Source organism: Natator depressus, chromosome 8, assembly GCF_965152275.1.
Source record: "Natator depressus isolate rNatDep1 chromosome 8, rNatDep2.hap1, whole genome shotgun sequence".
NCBI lineage: Eukaryota > Metazoa > Chordata > Testudines > Cheloniidae > Natator > Natator depressus.
The window spans coordinates 72,276,234-72,301,280 of NC_134241.1; the positions used below are offsets into that span (position 1 = coordinate 72,276,234).

A 25,047-nucleotide genomic window follows, 5' to 3' on the forward strand; every position below is an offset into this window, starting at 1 on the left:
GAATAACTGTGACATATTACGTAAAGTGGTAAAGTAGATGTTAATATCAATTGTTATATAATCTGAAACTTTTTGTCACCTTTAGGACTTTCTCGCTAAATATCATTCATTTTGGATTGAAAATGGGGGGGGGGGGGAAAACTGAAGCAGTGGAGCAATCAAGGTTTTCTGTGCTCCGGCTCCGCTCCAGCTCCAGGCAAAAACCTACAGCTCCATTGCTCCAGGCTCCAGCTCTGGGCTCCGCTCCAAAGCCCTGCTTTCCACATGTATGATCCATTATTCATTTGCATCTTTAAGCACAGCAGTTACAGTTGAGAAGGCACTTTCATTTTATCCTCTTAAAATATTTTAAGACCTGTTTTAAAAAAAAAAAAAAAGAAAAAAAAAGGCAGATCAGGCCTGTGCTCTCCACCTATGCATTAAACCCAAAGTAAATATTTTTTCAGTAGAGTTTAGTAAAATTCCATCTGGATATTTCTGAGTTATGAGAGAATGGGAGTAGGAGGAGAAGTATTTCATGATCTTTTGTGGTCAGCTCACCACTTCATTTTAAAACATCAAACTTGGAATGTACTTAATATACAGTGAGGAATGTGTTTGCCAGCAAGTGTGGAAAAAATGGTTGAGAAATCAGCTAGACTTAATTTTTTTTAGAAGTTTTTTGGAGTATTAAAAAAAAAAAAAAGCAGGTGTTTATCGAAGTGCCATGAGTCAGTCCAAATCTAAGTAGGTATAAAAGTGCATGACCGTCCCTCCCCATCAATCTCAGAGGGAGGCCATGCCCCCTTCCTCTCGGGTCTCTCTTTAGGCAAAGATAGGTGCAGGATTAGCAGTGTCTAAGGCCCTGGCCCTCTAAGCGGGGCCAAGTGGCAGGTAGTCCGGAGTCCCAAACAGTTCGACTCCCTAGCTCTGGCAGACAGATGCAGGCCTTTTGACCTAACGTGGGGAGGCTGCCACCCCAGGGGTGGGGTTGGGGCACCCAGGCCCACCCTACTCCACCGGGTCCCAGCCCAGCGACCTAACAGTGGCGGAGTGTTCCGCCACTGGATCATTGGGGATCTGCCTGAAACATGGTGACCTGGATTGAGGCAAGAACCCAACCAGACTATAGTCTAGTGTCCCTGGGCTTCTTCCTACCGTCATTCGGTACCTTGACTCCGTTGGTGTTCTCCCTCTCCCCGGGGTATATAGCCAGTGGCAGTCCCCGCAACTCCTCAGCGTCTGGGTTGGCTGGCAACTCTGGCAAGGGATCCTCTTTGGACTCCAGGCCCAGCAGTGGGTGGGAGGCATCTGTCTCCTCCAGAGGCTCCAGCCCAATTGAGCAGCAAGACCTGCCTTTTATACTTCCTGTCCCACCCCTCTGCTTCTGGTGGTGTGAGCGTGGCTGGCTCTGCCCACCAGAGGGTAGGGTGGGGTTTCCTCCCTGTCAATCTCAGAGGGAGGCCATACCCCCTTGCCACAGTGGGATTGAAGGGGAATCCAGCATGTATGCTGGCCTTTCTGCTCGTCCTGAATCCTCTATTGGGATGAATATTTTAGACTGCAATGTGTTCTGGAGGCTAAGTCCCCAGACCCAATATTTATTTTTAACATTTGTTTGCACCTTTCCAAAATATCTGTCTACAATCTGACAGTACTTAATACATTGAAGTTCTACTGTAGATCCAGCCTTTAGAGTTACAGACACCTTGGGAATGCAGGTTGTCTCTAACTCTGAAATGTTTGTAACTGAACAAAATGCAGCTCCGGCTCCAGCAGTTCACACTCTGGGTCAGGTTCCAGAGGCAGCTAGGCAGCTTCTTTCCCTGGCCTGAGCAAGCTTGTCCCCTTCCCAGCTGGGGTGGGAGGGGTGAAAACAGCATGCACCCCCCCCCCCCGAGAGTGTATGTGTGTGGAAACAGCACCCCCCAGCCAGGGGAAGGGGGTGAAAACAGCACCCACAAACACAGAGCCCAGTGCTGCTCCTGTTGCCTTGGGCTGGCGCTGGGGGCTTACAACTTTGCCTGCAAATCTGAGCATCTTCAACTCCTAGTTGTAAGTGGGTGCCCTGGGTGTGGGGGTGTGTACAGGCAGCCCAGATGTGCCTACCTTTAAGATGCAATACAGGCATAGTACAGTAATTGCTGTTTGGTTTTTTTGGTCTCCGCTGCTGCCTGATTGGTTACTTCAGATTTCACATGGTGTTCTGTTGACTGGTCAGTCCGTAACTCTGGTGTTCATATCTTTGAGGTTCTACTGTATATAACTAGCAGAGTTGGAGGGGGCTTGTACGAGCCCTTGTTAACAGAGCAGGCCATTGGGCCCAATGGCAGAAAAAATAATTAGCCTTGGAAATATAAACAGGTGTAAATGGATCACTAGGGCTGAAAAGAGCATGAGACTTGGGACAGGGCAACTAGTCATCGTTTCTCCCTCCCCCCCGCCAGTGTAAAACGAGTCTGTTGTATCTAGAGTAAATTCCAAAGAATGATCTTCTGCAAAGCTGTATGATCATGGTGAACAGGAAAGTATGGTGGGGCCTATGTTACCTGTAAATAGATGAAAATATATAGAACGTTGTTGTTTAACAGTGACACACAGAAGCATTTTTGGATTAAAATCTAAGCAAATGTTGAAATGTAAGCCCTGAGAGCAATCTCAAGTGTGTGAGTGTGTGTGTGTTTAGATTTTATTGAAGAATAAGTTTTGAATCCACTTTCTTTGCATTGGAGCTGAAGGGTATTGTGTTTTGCCCGTTATCACTTACTCTGGCAGTGTTCCTAATAGTTTTGTAAAGACGACTGCAGGATGTCGGACTAGTTTGCTTCCTTTAGTCCCCTACTATACTCATTTCTGCTTCCCCTGATTTTCTCAACTAGCTGAGTCTTGGTTGGTGGATCAGTCTTTTCCAGGCTTGCCTATCCAGTCTCACTCCACAGCCACTCCATCCTCCCTTAAAGAGTCTACCCACCATTTTGTTGGCTGTCAGCTTCTCCACCTGCAGACTCTAGTCTCAAATGCTTCTTACATACCCATACCATCTCAGCCTCCTCTCTCGCACGTTCTCTGGTATTGTAGACCTTGGTCTCACTCTTGCTGACATCGTTCTGCATGTGGTCCGGCATTGCCACCCCTCTGTGCCATCAAACATCTCATTTCAATGGCATCTAGTCTTAAGTGCCTCTCTTTGTTCATCTCTGTCTGATCCAGACAGATGTGGCCTCACCCTGATTTTGTAGAATTATCCCTTAAGTAGTCTGGTCATAAAAGTGGCATAAATCACTCCACTCTGCTCATGTTGCAACTGACTTCCCCTGCACTTAGCAGATGCTTGGATTTCTCTGATTTCTCCATTTGCTGTTAACTACCCTGAAGTTACCCAGGGCATCCACCTAGGATCTCAGCTTCTCAGATCAATACATTCTTGAAAAAACTCCACTCTTCTGTTGTTCTAATTTGTGTACCTGTTGGCTCAAATTTTGCAGTGGTCTCCTAAACTTTTCTGTGCAGTCACCACCTCTAATGCGTGACTTAGGGTATGTCTACACTACGAAATTAGGTCCAATTTATAGAAGTCTGTTTTTAGAAATTGTTTTTATATTGTGTATTGTGTGTCCCCCCACACAAAATGCTCTAAGTGCATTAACTCGGCGGAGTGCTTCCACAGTACAGAGGCTAGCGTCGACTTCCGAAGCGTTGCTCCCACAGTTCCCACAGTCTCCACTACCCACTGGAATTCTGGGTTGAGATCCCAATGCCTAATGGGACAAAAACATTGTCGCGGGTCGTTCTGGGTACATGTCGTCAGGCCCTCCCTCCTCTGTGAGAGCAACGGCAGACAATCGTTTCGCGCCCTTTTTCCTGGGTTACCTGTGCAGACGGCATACCACGGCAAGCATGGAGCCCGCTCAGCTCACTGTCACCGTACATCTCCTGGGTGCTGGCAGATGCGGTACTGCATTGCTACCCAGCAGCAGCTCACTCCCTTGTGGCAGCAGAGGTGCAATAGGCCTGATAACCATTGTCATCATGTCCTAGGTGCTCTTGGCCACGTCGGTGAGGTCAGTCAGGAGCGCCTGAGCAGACATGGGCGCAGGGACATAAATAGGAGTGACTCGACCAGGTTATTCTCTTTAGTCCTGCCGGCAGTCATATTGCACCGTCTTCTGCCAAGCAGCCAGGAGGTGAGGATGGCTAGCAGTCCTACTGCACCGTCTGAGGCCAGCCTAAGATGTAAACTTTAGCTGGAGTGGATCAAAACAAGAAATAGACCAGATTTGTTTTGTATTCATTTACTCCCCCCTCCCTCCCTCCGTGAAATCAAAGGCTGGCAATCGTTTCGGTGAGGTCTGTCAGGGGCACCTTGAAAAGTTTAATGGAGATTCAGTCCTACTTGGAATACCAGGGGGAAGGATAGCTCAGTGGGTTGAGCATTGGCCTGCTAAACACAGGGTTTTGAGTTCAATCTTTGAGGGGGCCATTCTGTGTGACAGTTGTTTTTGGTTGATGTAAAGCCACCCCCTTTGTTGATTTTAATTCCCTGCAAGCCAACCCTGTAAGCCATGTCATCAGTCACCCCTCCCTCTATCAGACAAAGGTTCCGCGCCTTTTTTCCGTGCAGACGCCATAGCACGGCAAGCATGGAGCCTGCTCAGATCACTTTGGCAATTATGAGCACATTAAACACCACGCGCGTTATCCAGCAGTATATACAGCACCAGAACCTGCCAAAGCGAAATCGGGTGAGTAGGCGACATCAGCACAGTGACGAGAGTGATGAGGACATGGACACAGTACGGGCCCTGGCAATGTGGGCATCGTGGTGCTAAGGGGGCAGGTTCATGCCGTGGAACGCCGATTCTGGGCCCGGGAAACAAGCACAGACTGGTGGGACCGCATAGTGTTGCAGGTTTGGGACGATTCCTAGTGGCTGTGAAACTTTCGCATGCGTAAGGGCACTTTCATGGAACTTTGCGACTTGCTTTCCCCTGCCCTGAAGTACCAGAATACCAAGATGAGAGCAGCCCTCACAGTTGAGAAGCGAGTGGCAATAGTCCTGTGGAAGCTTGCAACGCCAGACAGCTACCGGTCAGTCGGGAATCAGTTTGGAGTGGGCAAATCTACTGTGGGGGCTGCTGTGATCCAAGTAGCCAACGTAATCAAAGATCTGCTGATATCAAGGGTAGTGACCCTGGGAAATGTGCAGGTCATAGTGGGTGGCTTTGCTGCAATGGGATTCCCTAACTGTGGTGGGGCGATAGATGGAACCCATATCCCTATGTTGGCACTGGAGCACCAAGCCAGCGAGTACATAAACCACAAGGGGTACTTTTCAGTGGTGCTGCAAGCACTGGTGGATCACAAAGGACGTTTCACCAACATCAACATGGGATGGCCGGGAAAGGTACATGACGCTCGCATCTTCAGGAACTCTGGTCTGTTTCAAAAGCTGAAGGAAGGGACTTTCTTCCCAGACCGGAAAATAACCGTTGGGGATGTTGAAATGCCTATAGTTATCCTTGAGGACTCAGCCTACCCCTTAATGCCAGGGCTCATGAAGCTATACACAGGCAGCCTGGACAGTAGTTAGGAGCTGTTCAGCTACAGGCTGAGCAAGTGCAGAATGGTGGTAGAATGTGCATTTGGACGTTTACTGACTCACTTAGACCTCAGCGAAACCAGTATTCCCATTGTTGCTGCTGCTTGCTGTGCGCTCCACAATATCTGAGAGAGAAAGAGGAGATGTTTATGGTGGGATGGGAGGTTGAGGCAAATCATCTGGCCGCTGGTTACGCGCAGCGAGACACCAGGGCGGTTAGAAGAGCACAGGAGGGCGCACTGTGTATTGGAGAACCTCTGAAAACTAGTTTCATGACTGGACAGGCTACGGTGTGAAAGTTTTGTTTTTCTCCTTGATGAAACACCCCTCCCACCCCCTCTTGGTTCACTCTACTTCTCTGTAAGCTAATCACCCTCCCCTTCCCCCTCGATCACCGCTTGCAGAGGCAATAAAGTCATTGTTGCTTCACATTCATGCATTCTTTATTAATTCTTCACACAAATAGGGGGATAACTGCCAAGGTAGCCTGGGAGGGGTGGGGGAGGAGGGAAGGACAAGGCCACACTGCACTTTAAAACTTAAAAAATGTAAAACTTATTGAATACCAGCCTTCTGTTGTTTGGGCAGTCCTCTGGGGTGGAGTGGCTGGATGGCCGGAGGCCCCCCCCACCGTGTTCTTGGGCATCTGGCTGAGGAGGCTATGGAACTTGGGGAGGAGGGCGGTTGGTTACACAGGGGCTGCAGCGGCGGTCTGTGCTCCAGCTGCCTTTCCTGCAGCTCAGCCATTCGCTGGAGCATATTAGTTTGATCCTCTAGCAGCCTCAGCATTGAATCCTGCCTCCTGTCATCATGCTGCCGCCACCTATCATCTTCAGCCCTCTCTTCAGCCCGCCACCTCTCCTCATGTTCATGTTGTGCTTTCCTGCACTCTGACATTGTCTGCCTCCACACATTCGTCTGTGCTCTGTCAGTGTGGGAGGACAGCATGAGGTCAGAGAACATTTCATCGCGACTGCGTTTTTTTTTTGCCTTCTAATCTTCGCTAGCCTCTGGGAAGGAGAAGATACTGTGATCCTTGAAACATATGCAGCTGGTGGAGGAAAAAAAAGGGACAGTGGTTTTTAAAAACACACATTTTATAGAAGAATGGGTACACTTTCACGGAAAACTTTGCTGTTAACATTACATACATAGCACATGTGCTTTCGTTACAGGGTCGCATTTTGCCTCCCCCCACCACGTGGCTCATCCCTCCTCCACCGCATGGCTAACGGCTGAACAGAAATGTTCCCCGCCCCAGACAAACAGCCTAGCAGGAACGGGCACCTCTGAATGTCCCCTTAAGAAAAGCACCCTATTTCAACCAGGTGACCATGACTGAAATCTCTCTCCTGAGGATAACACAGAGATAAAGAATGGATGTTGTTTGAATGGCAGCAAACACCGGGACCACACGCTGCCATGCTTTCTTATGCAATGATTCCAGACTACGTGCTCCTGGCCTGGCGTGGTAAAGTGTCCTACCATGGTGGACAGAATAAGGCTGCCCTCCCCAGAAACCTTTTGCAAAGGTTTTTGGAGTACATCCAGGAGAGCTGTATGGAGATGTCCCTGGAGGATTTCCGCTCCATCCCCAGACACATTAACAGACTTTTCCAGTAGCTGTACTGGCCACGAATGCCAGGGCAAATGAATCATTAAACACGCTTGCTTTTAAACCATGTATACTATTTAAAAAGGTGCACTCACCAGAGGTCCCTTCTCCGCCTAGCAGGTCCAGGAGGCAGCCTTGGGTGGGTTTGGGGGTACTGGCTCCAGGTCCAGGGTGAGAAACGGTTCCTGGCTGTCGGGAAAACTGGTTTCTCTGCTTGCTTGCTGTGAGCTATCTACAACCTCACCATCATCCTCTTCCTTGTCCCCAAAACCTGCTTCCGTGTTGCCTCCCACTGCATTGATGGAGTCAAAGCACAGGGTTGGGGTAGTGGTGACTGAACCCCCTAAAATGGCATGCAGCTCATCGTAGAAGCGGCATGTTTGGGGCTCTGACCCGGAGCGGCCGTTTGCCTCTGGTTTTCTGGTAGGCTTGCCTCAGCTCCTTAAGTTTCACGCGGCACTGCTTCGGGTCCCTGTTATGGCCTCTGTCCTTCATTCCCTGGGAGATTTTTACAAAAGTTTTGGCATTTCAAAAACTGGAATGGAGTTCTGATAACACTGATTCATCTCCCCATACAGCGATCAGATCACGTACCTCCCGTTCAGTCCATGCTGGTGCTCTTTTGTGATTCTGGGACTCCATCATGGTCACTTCTGCTGATGAGCTCTGCACTCACCTGCAGCTTGCCACGCTGGCCAAACAGGAAATGAGATTCAAAAGTTCGCGGGCCTTTTCCTGTCTACCTGGCCAGTGCATCTGAGTTGAGAGCTCTGTCCAGAGCGGTCACAATGGAGCACTCTGGGATAGCTCCCGGAGGCCTATACCGTCGAATTGCATCGACACTACCCCAAATTCGACCCAGCAAGGCTGATTTCAGCGCTAATCCCCTTGTCAGGGGTGGAGTAAAATCTATTTTAAGAGCCTTTTAAGTTGGGGAAAAAAAGGGCTTCGTTGTGTGGACGGATGCAGGGTTAAATCAATTTAACGCTCCTAAATTCGACCTCAACTCGTAGTGTAGACCAGGCCTTACTGGAGAATAACTTAACGTGGGTCTATTTGCCAGTTACAACCATTACCACCAGTGGTTTGTTGGGGTGTGACCATTTTGCTTGGGATAATCTTACAATCCTTAACCATCTTCTGACTTCTCTATCTACTATGCAGTGAGTATGGTAAACTAACAAAGTAGCGGGAGGTGATGATGCCCTGTTTAAAAAAAAACAAAAACAAAAACACCTCAGTCATTTTCTCTCTTTTGGTTTCTCTTAAATGACAGAGAAGGTGGAACACACAGATTTTTACAAGAGCAGCAGTTATTCTGCAGGGTTGTTCATTGTACTTGTATACTTTTCATTTTGTGCTGAAAATGAGATGAGTAAAATCTGACAGTTTATACTAAATCTAGATGAGAGAAAAGTGAAAACTACAGTCCTGGTTCATGACTTATTCCTGAGAAAATTCTGTACCAAAAAAGTAAAATTCTGCACATTTTATGTCCATAAATAAATGTGGAGGCTCCAGCATGGCAGTGGGGAGCACAGGTCACTGGCTGCATGGAGATGGGAGATCACCCTGCAGCCCCCTCCCCGGGTGGACTCGGTGATGAGGCTGCACCCAACCCAGTGCAAGGGCCAGGCCTGTCCCAGAAACACCCCAGGGTCCGGCCCCTCCGCGCCAGGTGCACCAAGATAGCAAGCAAGAGGGACAAACTCATATACATGCCCAGCCCTGGCCCCTGATCCAGGTGATGAGCAGGCAGGAGCCAAGTGTAAAGGGGCTTGCTGTGAGGGGATCCAGGTGTAGAGTGAGAAGGTTCTGTGTGGGGAGCTTGGTGGGGGGGGTCTGGGTGCAGTGAGGGCTCTGGATCTGGGAGTTCTGAGGGGGGGGGGGGGAATGAGATTCAATGGGGGGATTTGGGTATGGGGGGGTCCAGATGCGTGGGAGTTGGGCAGACAGCGGAGCAGCTCCCAGTGTACAGTGACCACTGACCCACAGGTGAGGAGCGATGAGGCAGGAATTGGGGGTAGGTACAGAGGTTTCTAGGGTGGGTCTGACCCAAACCTGGCCCTGGCTGCTCCTTGCAAGGGAAGAGGAAGTCTTGTTCTCCTCATCCAAGCTGGGACTAGCAGCTGAACCTGGTGCAGGTTAGGAGTCACCAGCCTCCTCTTCCTCCTCCTCCCGGCCGTGATTTCTCTCTCCACCAGCTGCTCTGGGCGCCAGAAACATGTCTGTGCTGCTGGGGAGGGGCATGTGACTGCTTTTGTGGCTTCCCTGTCAGAAGTTATTTTTCTGCAGGGAAGCAAAGAAATCTGTGCAGGACATGAATTCTGCATGCACATCCCCTTAGACAGCAAGATCTAATCAGAATGATGTGATTAGTGTTTAGTTTGGTTTTAGGCAGTTCATGTTTGTGGATTGTATTTGTTTCTAGTCTTAGTGGTCATTCATTTCTAGTCCTGGTAGTCTATCAATCTGATCAGTGCCATGCCTTCTCAAAGTGGTCACTGGTCTCTCTCTGACCACAGGTTTTTTTGGGGCTGCAGTCTAGGAGTGAATGTGACAAGTCTTAAGTAAAAACATATGTTACCTGGTGGGTATGACTTCCTTGTTAAGTAGTGTTTTGGTTCTATTCTTTAGCTGAATTGTCTTTCCATTAAACAGAAATATTGTGGGTTTATTTTCTACACTTGACTGTTGGGTTTGTCATGGCAATTTGTTCTTATGTTTGTTCATGGAAGCTGTTACACTTAAGCCTCATCTCACAGTTTAGCTGGCATAGCTATGTTGGTTAGAAATATGAAGAAAAAAAAAACCTACATGATATAACTGTGTTGCTCTAGTGTAAAAGTACTTATTATGGCAAAAAAGTTTTCTTGACAGTATAGATTGCTTTGCTTTGTTTGGGGAATTGGTACAAACTATACTAGTGTAGCAAGACCTTAGTAGTACTGAAGAAGTTGTTGGTGTAGATGGAAGGAATGTTTAACTGATCTTCAGTGTGACCTGCAAAGGAAAACAATTGGATTTTTGCCTTTTATGTGATAGTTTTAACTAGTTGTTTTTAATAATAGAAATTCTGGTTCTGCCTGTACTGAAGGCCTCTGGTTACTAGAAAACAAATACAATGATGACCTCAAATGTCAGAGTGAAATCTGTGTATTTGAAAGGGTCAGGAGGATATTTAGTCAGACCATTTAAAACCTTGTTTTTGTTAAGACCTTCTTAACTTCAAAGAATAACATAGGCTTCCTCCCTCTGAAGTATGAGTCAGCATGCTGACCCTTTAGTTGAATTATGAGGTCTCATAATTCATACCGTCTTAAGCATCCAGACAATCCTCAAGCAAGCCAGGTTTGGTATTCCTGATATTTAAGGTAAAAGACAAGCAAGAGAACTCTATTGATGTGGGGAGGAGGCAGCAACTCTACAGTCTTCACAAATCATAGAGTCAAGAACGGGCATAAACCCAACTTAATCCTTTCTTGGTTACCTATAAAACACTTGTATAATGGCCAAAAGTGTCTACTTCATTATCTGAGCAATATCTCCAATGGTGCTGGAACACTTTTTATAGTGGGGGTGCTATGAGCCGTTGAACCAAACTGTAAATCCTGTATATAATGGAAACCACTTCAAGTCAGGTCTGCAGCACCCGCCCTGTACCCTTAGTTCCAGCACCTATTAATATCTCAGTCATGGTGCAGGATCCAAAAACCTTTGTTCTCATAAGATGAGAACATTTATTCATATGTTGCTATTTCACTTGCTGCTATTGTAGAGCTTGACTAACCGATTTCTACTGCATTGGGAAATTATCAGAACACTGGTATGTCTGAGAAATGTTATAGAATATCCTATGATACAAATTAGCTTTACATTTGGACTAAAATAGTTCAGGGGAGAGCACAATGCCATCTCTTTTTAAGTAACTAATTTGTATTACAGATTGCCCTGAAATATGATCCACAGGCAGAAGAAGATCTACGCAATTGGATAGAAGAGGTTACGGGGCTGACCGTTGGTGCAAACTTTCAGTTGGGCTTAAAGGATGGCATAATCCTATGCGAGTAAGAAACAAATTTTCTTTTTATCTTAGTTAGTTTTTGCTCTTTCCAGGTTCTAGAGAGCACTAGCTGAGGACTCCCTTTTGAATATATCACAGTTCTCAATAATCAGAATACAGTTACTACCAAGGAAGAGTCTGCTTCCATGTCTGCTTTCTCTTCCTTGGGCTCAAGAAAGACTGAGAATTGAACCCAGATCACCGGCATTTCAACAACATTTATCAGAGATATGACACTACAGTATGAAACTGGCACATTTTTATGGATTTGTGTATGAATTAAGAGACTTATCAGATTTCCTCGAGCCTAAAATAGGCCCTTTACATAAATCTAAATCTTTTAACCAGGACCAGACATGTTTTGCATCAAGTCACTACGTCTATGGTAGCATGAACAATAAAGATTTTTACATAATGCCTGTACAAATAGTGTGAAAATGAGATTCACTATTTACACATTTCATTAATTTTTTCCCAGACTTATAAACAAACTGCAGCCAGGATCAGTGAAGAAAATCAATCAATCAGAACTAAATTGGCATCAGGTAAAAAAAATAAAAAATCCCACCTCCTTTGTTTCCAGAACTGACGTGAATGGGATATTACTGCCTCTTTACTTAAATCTTTCCAGTGGTTGATTAACTATGTGTATGAAGTCTTAAGCAAATGGGTAGACTTGGTTGTCCTCTAAATGCTACTTCAGTACAAATGTTTAATAGCAGCTTTAATTACTAGCAGAAATTTCAGGTATTAGACAAATAGCAAGACTACTTCCTTAGGAGGAAAGATTTTTAAAATGTCTGTCTTAGTTAAACTTTTAACTAGAACTTTCCACCCAGCCAAAGCTGCTAGATACCACAGTCTATGCCATATGAAGTTAACAGCCCTGTATGCCATACTGTTCAAGGTTATTGCATGAAATGTCATTCTGCAAAATAGGAATAAATACCACTGAAATCCTTTCATTACGCTTTTTTTAAGCGGTGTTGGACGAAATATTGGTATATAACTCAAAAAAAGATTAAAATGGCAAAATGCACAAGCAGTAATTGTATCTCCGATATCCAGATTAAAATTTAAATTAGGCTACAAATTTGTTTTTGTACATAAGGATTGGTCTGTCTAGTACACAAGACAAGTTATGCTTGATAGTCCCTTGTAAATGGTCTAGGACTGGTCTAAACTAAACAGCCTTAAGAACAGTTCTTCTGTCATGCCTCTGAAAGAAAAGGCCAAATTTAGTCCTTACTTATGCTCTATGCAACCCCCCTCATCCTGACTGGGACCTAGAGGCACTACCCAAAAACAACTAATAAATAGTACCTGAAGTTAGGCTGAATATGTCCCAGTGAGTCAACAGTAAGATGCACAGTAAAAACAGGTATTTCACATTTGACAGGTTATTAATGGACCAGTTTAAGTTACGTTGGACATTAAGTGCCTTCTGAAACACACCCGTTATTCCATAATTTCTATAAATTGTAGTTCTTCCTTCAAAAAAGTATTTTATAACACAACTCCGTGGAACTAGACTGTTGGCACAGAAATTTGACTTTTTTTTTGCAGGGGGAGGGGTATTATTGAAACCAGTGGCTCTCAACCTTTCCAGACTACTGTACCCCTTTCATGAGTCTGAACTGTCTTGCAAACCCCCAAGTTTCACCTTGCTTACAAAATCAGACATAGGTGTGCTGTGACACATGTATTTCTATTGCTGAAAAAATTGCTTGCCTTTCTCATTTTTACAATATAATTATAAAATAAATCAACTGGAATATAAATATTGTACTTACATTTCAGTGTCTAGTATATAGAGCAGTATAAACAAATCATTGTATGAAATTTTAGTTTGTAGTGACTTCGCTTGTACTTTGTATGTAGCCTGTTGTAAAACTAGGCAAATATCTAGATGAGTTGATGTTCCCCCTAGAAGACCTCAGCGTACCCCCAGAGGTATGCATATCCCTGGTTGAGAACCACTGATTTAAACTAGAACATCTCTGGGGAAAACAGACAGATGCTGTGTAGTGCCTTGTCAAAGACATCTGCTAGGGATGTCAGCCACTAGCCACTGTTGGAGACAGCGGCCAGACTAGATGGACCCCGAGTCCGATCGGGTATAGCAGTTCTATGTACAAAACAAAAAATCCAGATGCAGAATGAATGATTGTTATGTTAAGCTTTACCACCCATTTACTTTGCTCTACGTTGTGTCCCATCTGTATTACATCTTGGCTAAAGCCTTCAAGGCAGGGAGCTTGTCAAAGTTCCTACTGTACTTTTGAAGCTATAAATATTTTCCAAAATGAAACATTTGCCTCGACATGTTTTATTTTTCAGTTGGAGAACATTGGGAATTTTATCAAAGCCATCCAAGTCTATGGTATGAAGCCACATGATATTTTTGAAGCAAACGATCTTTATGAGAATGGGAACATGACCCAAGTTCAGACTTCACTTGTGGCACTAGCTGGTCTGGTAAGTATTTATCTACACAGAATATACTGTACCACACTGAACTGGTAGAAATCCATGCATTGGCCAGAATCATTCCTTCCACTCATAAGCGTAGAACACTTGGCAGGCAAGTCCTTCTGGTATGCTGCTCTCTCCCCCCCGGGTCCTGCAGAAGCCACACTTTGGGTGCCTTGGTTTCTCCCTTGTCAAGGTAGGGGGTACAAGGATTGTGGGTAAGAGAGGGTTGGGATTATGAAAGTGCTGTCTTTAACAGCATAGTCCCCTGTTTACATGTGACAACCCAGGAAGGAGTTTGACACAGTATTAACTCATGCTAAATCTTCTCCACAACAGCTGTTGAGCAGCCACAGAGTAACTTTGCTAATGGTGGGGGCTTGATATATACTAAAGCTATTCTTGCAGGGAGCAGAAGCCAAGAGGGTTAGCGTCCGTACAGGACAATGTTTTTTCTGTGGACTGGGGATGTCCTAGGTCTGTGAGGTAGGAAGATCTTGTACTCAGAACACACACAGCAGCCAAACCCCATTCACTAGAGGAGAAGTCTGAGAATGTGGAGGTTAACCTCAGAATCCTTAATATCTTTAGACCCTCCCCAGCCCATGGTTTTTTCAGGGTGAATACGACCAATGAATCACATGTATTACTCCTTTTGAATTTCACAAGGCTATATGAATAATTACTATTGTGGTTGGCTATGTAACCAGTAGAAAAAATCGTGCCAAAGAACACTTACCTCATTGTACAGGATGACTGTAGTTGAATATTAGAAAATATACATACTAAATGTAAGGTTTCAGAGTAGCAGCCGTGTTAGTCTGTATTCGCAAAAAGAAAAGGAGTACTTGTGGCACCTTAGAGACTAACCAATTTATTTGAGCATAAGTTTTCATGAGCTACGGCTCACTTCATCGGATGCATCCAATGAAGTGAGCTGTAGCTCACGAAAGCTCATGCTCAAATAAATTGGTTAGTCTCTAAGGTGCCACTAGTATTCCTTTTCTTTATACTAAATGTAAGACTTTGTCAAGTAATACTTTCTCTTTTCAAGCAAATCAAAAACTTGCTGGCCAATATTTTAAAGAAGTGACTAATGATTTTAGGTGGTGGTTTTTTAGTTCCCATAGTGACACCTTAAAGGGACTGATTTTCAGAGTACAGCGATGCAGCACTTTCTGAAAATCAGGCCCACATAAGGCATCTTAAATTTGGGACCCAAAAGTTGAGGCACTCACCTATTAGTCACTTTTGAAAAGCTTAGCCTGCTGTCCGTGGATGGGGTGTAATTCCTTCAAGAAGTTCTAGTGGCAAGAAGTATGATTTGAAAAGTGAGTGTTCACTTTTTGAATGACTTATTTCTACTTAGGCAAAAACCAAAGGATTCCATACCACAATTGATATTGGTGTCAAATATGCAGAAAAGCAAGCAAGGAGTTTTGATGCAGGAAAACTAAAAGCTGGCCAAAGTGTAATTGGCCTGCAGGTAAGCATGAGATTAAAGTTTTGTGTATGATAAACCAAATTGAGAAACCATCCTCAAATGTGATAGATAATTTGCTGTTTGAAAAAGCAATTGATTGTAAAGTGGTATTCACTTAAGGGCTTGTCTATATGAGCATTTAGTGCATGGCAAATCTAAATCTACCACACGCTAGCCTGCTATGTACAAACTGTCCATGTGGACATTGCCATTGCAAACTACAAGTTCTCTAGTGCACTTTGTAGTATCCAGCAGCAGGCTCGCATGAGGTAGATTTATACCGCAGCTTGCTGTGTGCTGTTTATGTAGACGAGCCCTAAAATGGGTTGCTGGTTTCTCACCTAGAACAAGTTTTCTTTCTGCTGTTAGTGTGCGGTTTGTTTTCTGTCCTTGTAAACAATTGATAGGATTTCTAAAATTGAGTGACAGTCAGTGAAAGGAGTTTACAGTAGAGGAAGAATCTCTAAATTAGGCTTAGTAGAATTAGATATTTGTCAGTAAATGTTAATTTCACTGTACACACACAAGTAGATAAAAAATATTTCCATTCCTACTCATGAAAATGTACAAATGAGCAAAGAAAGAAAAATGCTGTTTGAGAACTTGAGTCCCACCTTACTGTTTATAAAACATGTTATTTTACCAGCATTAGAAGAGCTGGAACAGGGGGTGCTGTTTAGGTAGCTTTAAACTTTTTGAATTGCAGCATCTGCTATCATTAAATAATTATTCAGTGACCCCTTTCATCTCCCCATATGTTCCTGCAACTGTGAAAATTTAAATTGGCAAAAATGAAAAAAAAATGCATAACCTATAATTTTACACAACTGAATATTTAAAACCAATGATCATGCTTAAAAATAAACATTGATCTGTCAAAACTATAAAAAATAGAATTCTGCCAGGCCTAAATATAATAGGGATACAGAAGTGGGCTTAATGGTTCTTGTAAACATTGTTTCTCTATCCCAAAAAATAGTGGTTTAGAAGCAAGTTAAAAGCTTGCTGGATGCAGTGCTACTTTGAATTTTGAGGGGTCTGTTCTTTCCATTTTCTGTGCTAATCAATCAGAATAAGACAATAGCATCAAACGTTAATTTGTTGTACCACACAACTGCAAGTACAGTAGAACCTCAGTTACGAACACCTTGGGATTGGAGGTTGTTTGTAACTCTGAACAAAACATTATGGTTGTTCTTTCAAAAGTTTACAACTCACTTAATACTGCTTTGAAAATTTACTATGCAGAAGAAAAATGCTGCTTTTAACTATCTTAATTTAAATGAAACAAGCAGTTTCTTTGCCTTGTCCCTTTTTTTTTTTTTAAACTTTCCCTTTTTTAGTAGTTTACGTTTAACACAGTACTGTATTTGCTTTTTTCTCTGATACTACCTGATTGCGTACTTCCGATTCCAAATGAGGTGTGTAGTTGGCTGGTCAGTTCGTAACTCAGGTGTTCATAACTCTGAGGTTTTACTGTAATATGATATGAATTAGCCTTTCCATCATAGACTATATGGCTAAAATATGCATTAGTGCACAAAATGAAATTAGGTTTCTCTCTCTAATCAGCACCCTATTGGACATAGCCATTGAAATATGGCATTGGATTATTTGTCATTCTTTGCTCAAGAGAAGCTCAGTATCTGTTTAGAAGTGAACATTAAGGTCAATGGCTAAGCTGTAACTGCTTTCTCTATGTTAAGGTCCAACCAATGCAATTGTTGTTTGGATCTCTGTTCTTGGACTAGGTCTCCTTGAGTTGCTATATCACCCTTTTTTGTGTTTTTATGAAGATGGGAACCAACAAGTGTGCCAGCCAGGCAGGTATGACTGCTTATGGGACCAGAAGGCATCTCTATGATCCAAAAATGCAAACTGATAAACCATTTGACCAGACAACAATTAGCCTACAGATGGGTACCAACAAAGGGGCCAGTCAGGTAAGCAAGGTTACATGTGATACAGTATTTCAAAATCAGCTATTGTCATGACACTGCAACACTCCAGGGGGCAGGCAGATAGTGACAGGCTGAAGGGGTGGATCTGCATCTTGCTAAGGAAGTCTTCAGCTGAGACCTTGTGAGGGCACAATACCAGTAGTGCTTCCTTCCAATGATTCAAGAGCTGAGTCTCTTGTGGGCACATGATCTACTTCCTCCTGAAAAGAACTAGAGGGAACAAAAAACAGTGCCTACAGCCAGCCCCTTTTTCTGGCTGTATTGTCAGAAAAGTAAGGGGAAACTTCATTTCACATACTCACTAGCCAAAACCAAAACAAAAGACAGCTCCCTGGGCAGTATCCTGGTTGAATGTCCACCATCCCCTTTGCAACATCCAAAAGGGGGGCATGCTGGGCTTCTCAGCAGGGCCTTCCCACTAGGGGTTGTAGAGCTATAGCTTAACTTTTTTCACTGCTGTGTTTAGTAGGTGTTAACTGTTGGTCCTGTAATATTATTGTATTTTAAGTCACTTTTTCCATTCAGCTTGTACAAGTGGATGCTGTACATACAGAACTCAGTGAAATTCATTGTCAGGATTCTTAACTGAATTTTAGAGTATCCTTACCATAATGCTTACTTTATTATCCTGTATCACTAGGCTGGGATGCTGGCACCAGGCACCAGAAGAGATATTTATGACCAGAAGCTCACATTACAGCCAGTGGACAACTCTACTATTTCACTACAAATGGGTACTAACAAAGTGGCTTCCCAGAAGGGAATGAGCGTGTATGGGCTTGGACGACAAGTGTATGACCCGAAATATTGTGCTGCTCCAACAGAACCTGTAATTCATAATGGAAGCCAAGGAACAGGAACTAATGGGTCAGAAATCAGCGATAGTGATTATCAGGCAGAATATCCAGATGACTATCATGGCGAGTACCAGGATGACTATCAAAGAGATTACCATGGTCAGTACAGTGACCAGGGCGTTGATTATTAGATCTGAATCACATGCTCAGTATATTAGTCCATTATTTTATTCAGTAAACACAAAACTAGCCTTGTGGAATTGTTACCCGTCTTCCTACACACTATGCTTAATGTTCTTAAAGAAAGATTGCCTTACATACATTCCTTTTTCCTTTCTCTGCCTTTTCCCTCTTCTAGTTGCCTTTAGTGCTGTAACAGTTGTAGTCTACAGCATAACCAATAACTGCATCTGAAGTAAAAAGGAATACTGTGAAAGGGGAGTACTCTTGTACAGCCAATTCTTTTAATAAAGATCTATGCATCTTCACAATCCCCTACTTAAATAGGTATTTACACACCACATCCACCCCTCCTTTTACTTATTTAGTACTTACCTAATTTCTGCATGGAACATTGAAAAGACTTCCATGCTTATGTTAAATGCTAAAAGTTAAGCTGCAGTATATTAGTAAATAATTACTTTATTTCTGCAGTATGGTTTGCTTTTTTAAAGTCAGACAGTAGAGAGGATAAATGTGCATTTGTGATTGTGTATTCATTCCATTATCTAAACTGACCAAACTCCTAGAATAGTTGTCTTACTAAAAAGGGAGCTTGTACAAAGTCCTTGAGCCCACAGAAGTCCCATGTTTTGATGGTGCATTTATTTTTATTGTATGTGCCATAATATATCCATGTAGAAATGCTTTTTCTTCCTTGAACTGTATTTATTGCCACATTTCTCATCATAAACTGATCCCATTGTATTTTTATAAATATTTTTTTTTCTTGAAGGTGCATGACTTTGATGTCTCATTTATTTATTACATTACTATGCTTAGAACATTAGTTACCACAGAAATTATTCCCAAATCTTATTCTTGGCTATCTCAGGGTAATCTAGAACCCCCACAGCTCAGGAAATGTTCTGAAAAAAATTCTGAGAATGGTTCTGAAAAAAATTCTAGAGGATCTGTGTCAGGCCAGAGTATGAAATGTTCTTTTCAACATTAGAGTCCTAGAAAGGGAGGGGATCCCCTGCCCCTGCAGATCCCAACTGGGAGCAGCATACAGAAGAAGAGAATACTCTCTCCAATCCCATGAGCTACTGGGTGGAGCATCTGTAGGGTTTCACTAGGTGGTCCTCCCTAATGTTGAGAGGAATATTGTCTAACTGCACATTCTGCAGGAATCTGCTCTGCTTACCCTCGCTCATTCCCCCAGACACCTCTAGGTATGAAGCAGACCTCAACTTGAAACATGGAGTTTGTATTGACCCCTGTGAGAATAATCTGTGGAGGGGAGAATAGCAGTTTATGATGAAAATGCAATTACAAAATCCAGAATCTTACAATTTGGGAATAGGAGAGTTCATTTCTCAACACAATGAGGAGTTGCAGAATTACAACAGAGCCTCTGCTTTGGCCTATACCCTTGACATGGCAGCATGTACATTCATACTATATCTGCTACTCAGAGGTGGTGTTTCAACTAATGCTTAACAAGTTGCCAGAGCATTAAGTGTAGCATTCAAAAACTACAAGCATACAAATCTTAGGCAGCTGCCAGCAAACAAAAAAAAAAAGGGCATTATTTGTGAGTGGAACAGAAGGCTGTCTCCCTCTGTGTAGACTACTGAGAAGCAACACTAAGGGTTTGTCTACACTTGAAACGCTACAGTGGCATCAGTGTAGACATACTTATGATGACAGAAAGGTTTAGCATTAGCATTTCAGTGTAGACATACTTATGATGACAGAAAGGCTTTGCCTATTGTTGGCGTAGGTAATCCACCTCTTCCATCAACCTAGCACCATCTACACCAGGGGTTAGGTTGGCCAAACTGTTGCTCAGGGCTGTGGATTTTTAAAACCCCTGAGCAAGGTAGCTGTAGACCAGGCCTATCTTATTTGCCTTCTCTAACCACTTTAACAATAGCCTAACACTAGGGCTCCCAGGGATGCTAACAAGGCTGTGCTAACATTAGCAGTGGAAGGGGGACAGTTAAAAAACTGTAGATGGGGTCTTTGATGTGAGTACTTAAAGAGTCATGCTAATAGCTAGCAGCCTGAGCTTGTGAAGGGCCCTTCCTTGAGGAAGACAGATAAACTGCTTGTTTGTTACCAAGTTCCTGCTGTTTGCTTTTGATATGGTTTGATATCAGACATTTTCAGCTGGCCCGATGACCCTAGCTTAGCTATTTATGTCTAACAAATCATCCTGAAGTCGCTGCTTGAGTCAACAGAATTAAAAATAACCATTTCACATATTAAGGGAGGAAAAGAACTGTCCATCAAACCTGTGAACTATATTTTTACTGCAGTTAGTTCTGTATAAGACAGCATAGGAGTTCAATCCCTTTGAAAGTCATTCATCTCAGTGCCCACCTATCATGTTAAACAAAATGCTTAAAAGCAGTATTATGACTACTATGTCAGTTATGTCATATGGATTAGTTTCCTGGAGCTTGCTTTTTTTTTTTTTTTTTTTTTAAATAAACTTACCTTGCTCATTAGGACCACAATCCTGGTCCAACTGAAGTCAATAGTACAGGATCAGACTCAAATACATATAATTATTTTCCCCATTATGATGCAACAGGGAACAAGTTAATTAGCATGTAATATGCAAATCACTTTCCTCAATCTATAAACACAAGTTTTCATTTTTCAGTAGTTTAAGGTATCATGACTCTGAATTTAGTGGACAGTCCACACTAGGCATGAGGGAATACCCACATAGTGCTTAAAAATAAACTATAAATTTCGTACCAACTAACTAATTGGTACATACATACAGTCACAAATGTCATTACCTGTTTTCTTAAAAGCCCATGCTTTGTGTACAATTGTATTTCAAATTCATGTACTTTGAAATACACTAAAATTGATTAATACACTAATCCTGATGTCAGTCACTTAATGCTGTACTGTCATGCTCATGACTTCCATGTGGCAGACCTGTACATACCAGACTAGTGCTGTACATCCGAAACAGACTCCAGTACAGATTCTTACCTGCAACATCCCTTCTGATTTTAAAGTTCCCCACTATGAAGTGTGAGTGCCTGTCAACTGCCAAATTTTAAAAAGACCTTTGTTTACAGAAAAGGTACTGTAACGGCAGTGGCATTGCAGCCTTCACCACAATGTCTTAAAGCTGGTCTTAGATGAGAAGGTGTGTTTTTCAAAACACACCTTCCTTCCCTCTACCATTCTAGAAAGACTTATTGAGTCAAGGCCCTTACTCATCCAGACTCATGGAAATTCCCTTTAGCAGCATGGGCCTTGCATTGAGGAAAAAGCTATTCTTCAGCAGTAACTGATACCCTCCTAACTTTGTGATTTAATTCTTAATCTGACTCCATTATGCTCTGTAGACTGATAAAATTAAAGGAATGTTGTTATAACTTGTTTATCAATTCTTAAGATAGTCCTTTTGGAAGTGGTCTCTCTGAAGAGTTCTTTAGAAGGGAAGCCCAACCCCACTCTAGCCACCCGCAACAGGTTTGGTCCTGCCTTTTAATGTAGCAGATCAGAGGAATGGAGAGTCAAGACATATCGGGATCAGATTTTACTTTTAAGAGCCTGCAAAAAATGAAACTGACCAACCTAGTTTTACAGCAACATGTAAACAGCATAAATGGTGAAAAGTAAGTAAAGGCAACGGAATACAGGACATCAAAAGACTAAAGGCATTAAGTTGGCAGTTGCACCTGACAACATTTGATATTCAAGTGCTCTAAAGTACCTTTGAAAATGATCAATTAGGCATTCTTTGAAAGAGATGTAGTTAAACGTATTCGGGAAGTGTATCTTTCACACAAAAGCTCATGTTCCTATTTAAATGCTTAATCTCTAGAATTGTTCTTCCTTTCCCACTTCTAGCAGATGTAGCCATGGAAAGATGACACAATGCATAACATAAACCAAAAACTCAAACAATAGGAAACCATTAAAAGACGTATGTGGGAGAACATGGAGATGAAACAATGATAGAGGACTACTGTTAGCTTAGTCTGGGAATTAAATGCAATATAGCTTAACTGTCCTCCAACATATTGGAGTGAGAGAAGGTAGCTAGTCAGTAATCCATCCACACATTTTCTTAACATACTCAAGTTCTTCAGGGTAAGGAAAAATCTTTCCTTTGTAATAACACTGTACAAGTTTAAGGGACTATACACATTATTATAAGACAAGAACTGAAAATCCAGGACTCTCTTTTGAAGAAACGATATGTTGTTTGGTAGGATACTGAATGGCCATGGATACTTATCAGGTTTCTGAAGTCTTAAGATTTTCTGAATTTTGGTAGGGGTTAGAGCACTCAATTTTTTAAAATAGGAATGTACACAAGATAGGTAAAATGGTATCTTTTATTGAACCAACTTCTGTTGGTGGAAGGTACAAGCTTTCAAGCTAGACAGAGCTCTTCAGGTTCTGAAGAAGACCACCTCTGCACTGCTCGAAAGCTTGTACCTTCTACCAACAGAAGTTGGTCTAATAAATTACCACCTCATCCATCTTGTCTCTCATACATCCTGGGACCAATATGGCTACAACTCCACTGCAAACAACTATGGAAGATACTGTACTTAAACATCATGTCTCCTTTTCTTTGGCTTTAAGGTCCCTGCACGGCTTTAAATTTACCATTATAAACTATACTCCAGTTTCTGACATAGCATCTTTTAAGTGGGAGGTCATAAGGTTTTTTCTATTTTTAAATTTCTTGTAAAATAAAATTTTATAAATGATTTTCTACTTTCCTATTGGTGTTTAGAAGTCTTTTCAGCAACAGAGAAACTGATTAGACATAAAGTGCTATTAAATGCACACAACAAACTTACATGACAGAAAAAAAATCTATCAACTTCTTTAAGTTATAGTCATACTAGGGGTTGCTTGCATCTATCATGGCCACTAAGTTTTCAGTCAAGGACTATTTTCAAGATGATTATGTACCTTTAAAATAAGTCTGTGCTGTTTAATTAGGAAGGACTCTTGAGTGGGTGAAGTATAGTACACGCTGACCTCTGTTTGGCCTGAAGGCTGCTGATTTAACAATGAGGACATTAGGTCACAGGACTAACCCTATATAAGTTGTCCTGACACCATCTAAAGGTAGGGTAGATACTCAAAGAGACAAAGATAGAATACAAATGAATCATTAACGATATCTTATCAAAGATAGGTGAGAAAGTCTGTTAGCCTTTGTCTTTGCCAATTGGATAGAGCAGCTATTAGTAGGGGAAGGCTCTCACATAGTAGGAATTCACTTCTGGGAGCCAGAAGTGAAGTAAATGAACTAATTTTAGTCCGCCTCACAAAATACCAGCATAGTTTGATATACTTCTGCTGAACATAGGTATAGACATGACTGGAGAAGTTTTCACAGTGTCTGGCTGAGCTATGTGCCACTTGGGTCATTCTCCTTTTACAGCAGAACCTCAGAATTATGATCACCAGAGTTACAAACTGACCAGTCAACCACACACATCGTTTGGAACCAGAAGTGCACAATCAGGCAGCGGCAGAGAGAGACAGACAGACAGACACAAAAAGCAAATACAGTAGAGTACTGTGTTAATTGTAAACTACTAAAAAATTAAGGGAAAGCAGCATTTTTCTTCTTCATAGTAAAGTTTCAAAGATGTATTAAATCAATGTTCAGCTGTAAACTTTTGAAAAAACAACCATAACATTTTGTTCAGAGTTACAAACCTCCTCCATTCCCAAGGTGTTCATAACTGTGAGGTTCTACTGTACTAAACTCTCCCAACGCTGGACCCAATTGCCCTGTCCCAAGGGAAGAACCTCAGTAGGGGGCTAAAGGGGAAGAAATCTCCATGGTATTTCCCTTGTGGAATTTTCTCCCCAGTGCATGGGTTTTCAGGCCGGGCTTGCTGCCCACATGGAAAAGGCTGCAGGGCCTGCCCCCAAACCTTAAGTTCTCCTGGGACAAGCAGGAAACTGTGTCCATCCTCATAGAGGACCTGTGTCTCTGACCACCCCAGTAGCAGTAGGGCTTTCACAGCTAGTGGCCATCCCTGCAATCCCTTATATACAGCCTCTGGGGATGATCCCACCCACTGCGTGCTCCCCTCCCCTGAATGGATCCCCAAACCTACAGAGAGTGTTAATGTCTGGCTGAAAAGGTGGGAAATAAGGAAATGCTGACACAGAAATGTCTAAGTCTCCTTTTCACGTGGTGGGGGGAGGAGGGGGAAGAATCCATAGATTTCAGTGGAATGGTCTCACCAATTTTTATTAGAAGACAAGAGAATTGCCACCAATTGCCTTTGCTGCCTCTGATATTTCCTCAGTTACTAAACAAACTGTCCTCCTCCATCTCTGAGTTTGTTCTTTAGGGCAGCAAAGACAGGAACTTTCTCTTACCTGCAGAAATGTTCCAGCTCATAGACTGAAACCATCTGTACTGCCTGTATATTTCTGCTAGAGACACCTTCTGGTCTCCCACTCAATACTGCCCTCAAACAGGAAGTTAAAGCAGCTCTGGGGAAGAAAGGGGGGGGGGGGAGGGGAGAGAAAGGATTGTGTAGCACTCAGTAAATACCAACATCAGATCTAGATCTAAGTGAATTCAAAAAACTCACTATAATATCCTGATCTTTTGAAATCTTTTCCAATTTCCTCCCAAAAGAAAGAAATGGACCCACGTATCTCACAGAATGAGAAAATTTTGACCTCATGAAAATGTATGACATCCATGATCCAAACCCAACCCCAGAGCTCAATGAAACTTCAATTGTGCATAAAAAGACATTCCCTGATGCTCTTTGAGGGTTTTATTATTAGTTAAACTTTTTGTCTACTCCTTCAGCATCTCTTCTGGAGGCTCCTCCTCTCTCCCAGAGTCTTCTTAGGACTCCATCCTTTGTCATCTTTTCACTCT

At 42.8% G+C, this 25,047-nt stretch overlaps 2 protein-coding genes across 2 annotated transcripts in view; one reads left to right on the forward strand and one right to left on the reverse strand.

The window, feature by feature from the left end:
• CNN3 (calponin 3) overlaps positions 1-18,923 on the forward strand; it is a 52,139-nt gene extending 33,216 nt beyond the window's left edge. The window contains exons 2-7 of the mRNA XM_074961295.1: positions 11,139-11,260; positions 11,735-11,801; positions 13,597-13,734; positions 15,098-15,214; positions 17,008-17,154; positions 17,813-18,923. Of these exons, the coding sequence (XP_074817396.1) occupies positions 11,139-11,260; positions 11,735-11,801; positions 13,597-13,734; positions 15,098-15,214; positions 17,008-17,154; positions 17,813-18,160 (939 nt within the window). The 3' untranslated portion in view covers positions 18,161-18,923. The remainder of the gene's footprint in view (positions 1-11,138; positions 11,261-11,734; positions 11,802-13,596; positions 13,735-15,097; positions 15,215-17,007; positions 17,155-17,812) is intronic.
• Positions 18,924-24,543: 5,620 nt separating this feature from the next.
• SLC44A3 (solute carrier family 44 member 3) overlaps positions 24,544-25,047 on the reverse strand; it is a 73,389-nt gene continuing 72,885 nt past the window's right edge. Inside the window, exon 16 of the mRNA XM_074961294.1 lies at positions 24,544-24,647. The gene's annotated coding sequence lies outside the window, so the exon portion shown is untranslated. The remainder of the gene's footprint in view (positions 24,648-25,047) is intronic.